The 4,456-nt window shown below is 48.4% G+C and overlaps 1 protein-coding gene across 1 annotated transcript; it reads right to left on the bottom strand.

Moving 5' to 3' along the window:
* Positions 1-324: 324 nt before the first annotated feature.
* HEY1 (hes related family bHLH transcription factor with YRPW motif 1) lies at positions 325-4,058 on the bottom strand. The gene is made up of 5 exons (XM_079901402.1): positions 3,916-4,058; positions 3,566-3,641; positions 3,333-3,416; positions 2,964-3,045; positions 325-2,071 (listed from the first exon to the last, which is right to left on the bottom strand). The coding sequence occupies exons 1-5, from the start codon at positions 4,002-4,004 to the stop codon at positions 1,488-1,490; spliced, it is 915 nt and encodes a 304-aa protein (XP_079757528.1). The 5' UTR covers positions 4,005-4,058; the 3' UTR covers positions 325-1,487.
* Positions 4,059-4,456: the final 398 nt, after the last annotated feature.

Genomic DNA, 4,456 nt, shown 5'->3' with positions numbered 1-4,456 from the left:
TCAGTAAATATTTGTTGAACGGTCAACACGGTTTTATGATTTCATCAGAGTTCTCTCCCACCCTGCAACTACCAGTCTGATTTGAGGTTTCTGGTCCATAGACGGCCAGTTTAGGGCCAGATCATCTGACATAACAGCTAGAGGACTATGTCCCCTTATGGGAGTCACACCAAAGCTCTGCACCATAATGAAGTCACCTTATTCAAAATCACAAATACCAAGAACAATGAGATTATTAAACATAAGAAAACTGATGACCAGGCAAAATGAAAATGAGAGACAATTTATCTCATCTTAGCCAATAGAGGGAATGGCTAAAGTATGTAAGACATATACTGGAGAAGAATTTGTTCTTTTTTATTTAGTCACAACACATCAGTACAACAGAGGTCAAACCCAGTTCAGTGGAGGTTGTTTAAACTACACCTGCTAAAGGAATAAACCTGTAAAATGATGCTTTAATAGCCCAAATCAAATTAAACCAAATAGAAGGCAGCAAAGCCCTTTAAGTATCTCAATAACCACATTTCCATGCACCAAAAAGGAAAACACAACATAAAAATTTCCAGTGAAAAGAAAATATGGCAGCTCCAGGAAGAATTAGGTTATGCATTTAACAGGTTCCACTGGACTATTCCATTGACCACTTGCACACCATGATCACTTATCCATGTTGACATCTGTGAACTTGAGATCTGTGAAATTAAAAATTCATTGCATTGCTTGGGGCTGGTAAATGCAGACATATTCTACGCAAATCATCTTCTGTCTCTTCCCTGCCAACTCCAAACGGGGACCTCTCCTAACCAAGTCCTGGTAGACGACAGCAATTGGTCATTCAGATTCAGGGGCCCTGACGGTTTGTACATTCACCCTACTGCTGTAGGAAGCAGAGAATTAGCTAGTCTTCTTTCTTGGATAAAGCTAATCATCTGATTTGTCAACGCTTTATTCAGAAATATAAAATTCGATATAGCCCCCCCAAAAAAGAATATCATTTATACAACACCTTAACTGTCAAAATATTAACAAATAGCATCATGTTAACATTGAGCATAGTGGTTTGTAAAATTAATTCTAAAAAGAGACTGTATACAAGGAGAAAAACCGACCAAAAATACTAAATGTTAAAATTCCCAAAACTTTGAGGCAAAATGGAATCATTCTTAGACAGATAGGTTTACAAAGTAAATTAGGCACAGTCCAAACCTATCACCAATTTGTTGGTTTATATTCACTATTTCAATTTAATGTCTGGAACAAAATTTAACAACTAGTTTTTAAAAACTGCTAATACATGACATGATAAAAAAAAACATTAAAAAAGAAAAAGTGAACCAACAAACCTTTCGTCTTTCAACAAAATTTATCTGAAAGTGTACCTTCTTCCTTTTTATTTTACTGATGACTTTAAGGTGATGTTGGCAACAGCCCAGCTCAGCTGGGATTTTAAGCTTTCCCTTCCCTCATTCTACAGCATCAGTTCTTTAAAAAGCTCCAATCTCCGTCCCCCAAGGTCTATAGGGTTTGCCAAGGTTTGCTGCCTGCGTGGGTGCCGAAGGGCTCAGTGCATTGGGAGAGAGTAAGTGGAAGGAGCCAAAAGAGAAGGGGAAGGCCGACAGGGAGGCCACCGAGGAGAGCAGAGGCGGCGAGAGTTTGGAGGCGGAGGTGACCACGGGGAGCACCGGTCCAAGGCTGCCGCTAGGGGGCGCCCGCAAAGCCGACGCCTCCGGATGTGCCGTGGCCAACCTGCCCTGGTGGTGGGGTTCCGTGGGCGAGGTCGTGGTGCCAGTGTTCCCGTGGCCATTCTGGGGCAGCAACAGGGGGTGCGCGACGTGCGGGTGATGTCCGAAAGCACTCCCCCAGGGAATGTGTCCAAGGCCTGCGTGAGCGCCGCTTGCCGCTTCCCGCTGGGAGGCATAGTTGTTCAGATGTGAGACCAGTCGAACTCGAAGCGGGTCCGTGGCATCTAGTCCTTCAATGATGCTCAGGTAACGGGCGACTTCTGCCAGGCATTCCCGAAACCCCAAACTCCGATAGTCCATAGCAAGGGCGTGCGCGTCAAAATAGCCTGGGGAAACGAACAAAAGAAAAACCTCAGAGCTTTGCTCATTTCCCGCATTTCTTCAATCCCAAAGGCAGCCCTTCCTGGCAAATATCTACATCCTTTTTTAAAAAAAAAAAAACGGCATTCACGGGCTCTTCTGAAAGTCCAAATATTTGGGAGTCGACCAAAATCTTTGCATTAATCAACATGAGAAGTATGTCTTTGCTAATGCAAGTTCAAAGCCCAGTTAGAGACTGCCAAGCAGAAATTGGAATTATACCCTACCGGCAGATGAAACTATGTTCATTCCTTTCATGTTTTCCCTCAACAACAACAAAAAATACATCAAGGACAGAAAAACCACAGAGTAGTGAAATTCATTAGACACACAGATGTAAGTTATCATCATGGAGCTTTTAGGCACTCGGTCCAGAGTAAAGCATTTTTCCGGCTGGAGACAGACACACAGACCTCCTCTGTCTCCCACCTTCCTTTGGGTTTTCTCTACTTAACCACAACAGGTTTCTTTCCTCAACAGTCATGTGGCAGCTTATTCTTTAAGAATCTTGTATATGAAATTAAGAGCATATACTTAAAAAAAATCTTTTTCTCAAAAAGGTTAACAAACAATTGTGGTTTGAGCTACCTGATCAGAGCTGTCACAGCTTTAGGGCACCTCACCCATAATAGGTATTTTCCAAAAGAAGGTGCATACGCTTAATTTGCAGAGGGCTGGGGTGATGAATTCACTGGAGAAAAACCTATGCGCACGTGAAAATGCACTGACAGGCAACCCCACACACCACACACCGTTCTCTCCCCACCCCCAAAGCACACAGTAAAAATAAGACAGCGGCTGCACCAATCCTGGCCATCGGTGGCTGTTCACTCTTCCCCCACCGGACTAGAGATGTACCTTTCCCTCCTGCAGTGTGCAGCATTTTCAGGTGATCCACCGTCATCTGCAGGATCTCGGCTTTTTCTAGCTTGGCAGATCCCTAGAGAAGAGAACAACAACAAGAAAAAAAAAACGGATTTGGCACCAAGTGCTTTTGGGGAACAACTTAAAATATATATGCCCATATATGCTGTGTAAACCATAAAAGTACAGACAACAGCAAAATAAATTATCTTCCCAAATATGTTGGACTCTGTATGAATTCATTTCCTCCGCACAAACAACGCAGTTATTTTCCAAGGCACGGGTAAGGTTTAGATTAATGAGGGGAAGAATTCTGAAGGCGTGCATAGCTACACGGAGAGCTCTATCTACTTTCACCATTACCTGCTTCTCAAAAGCACTGGGTACCAGCCTCCTCAGCTCAGACAAACTGTTATTGATCCGATCTCGTCGGCGCTTCTCAATGATCTGTAGAAAGCAGGCAAAACAAAGGGGGACATTTCCATTCCGACTGTAAATTCCAAAGTGAAGAAAGGTGGTTTTTCCCGTTAATTAATAAAACAAAACAACCCCCACCCCCCACCCCCCAAAAAAGGGTGCACTGTAAAGAGACTCACGCCTCTCCGTCTTTTCCTGGCCAAGATCTGTGAAGATGTAGTTGGGGACATGGAACCTAGAGCCGAACTCAAGTTCCTAAATGGGGGGTGGGGGGGGACAGGAATCGCCGTTAAGCGAGAGGAGGTGATCTGAGGGGTCGCCCCCACGCCCTCCCCGTACTCAGATTTTTTTTTTTTTGGCAACTTGGTCTTCAAGAGCCTCCGGGGTCTTCACCCGGGGCGGAGGCCTGCCGGAGATGCGCGGAGGTCAGTGCAGGGCGCCGGCGTGCCCCGGGCCCTTGGGCGCTGTCACCGAGGCCAGCCGGCGCTCGCCTCCCGCTCCCGTTCCCGCTCCGCCGCCGCCAACTCACCCATTCTCATCCGCACTCTCCTTTTCCACCTCGATGGTCTCGTCCAGCTCGCTATCGGAGGAGCTGTACTCGGGGTGGGCTCGCTTCATGCTGGCTACGCGGGGGATCCGGGGGAGGGTCGGTGCGGCGGGCAGGGAGGAGTTAACTGCAGCGGCGCCTGTCCGCGCTCGGCTGCTCGCGCTCCGCACACACTGGTCCGGCTCACTCTCTGCCTCCGGTTAAAACTCAACCATCCCTTTCCCACGCTGCGCCCCTTCCCAGGGCCCTGGGGAGGGCGGAGGAGTAGAGGGGGCGGGCAAGGGGGCGGACGGGCGGGGCGTCGGCTCCCGGGCAACAGCCTTCCCTTGGCCAATCCGGCTTCTCGCTCCACTGATTGGCAGCCGCTCAGGGGCGGGGTGGGGGCGAGGCCAAGGGCGAGGGCGAACCCCGCGCCCGCCCTCGGCGCCCGCCCCTGCCCGGCGGCGGTGTGTCGGCTCCACAGGGGCTCTGTCGGGCCTCCGCTGGGGGGAAGGAGGAGGCGCGGGCGGTGGTGGGCCGGCGG

The sequence above is a fragment of the Stenella coeruleoalba genome (genome assembly GCF_951394435.1).
Source record: "Stenella coeruleoalba genome assembly, chromosome: 17".
Classification (NCBI taxonomy): Eukaryota; Metazoa; Chordata; class Mammalia; order Artiodactyla; family Delphinidae; genus Stenella; species Stenella coeruleoalba.
Note: the sequence above shows the minus strand (reverse complement) of the source record. Positions and strands in the feature narration are given on the sequence as shown.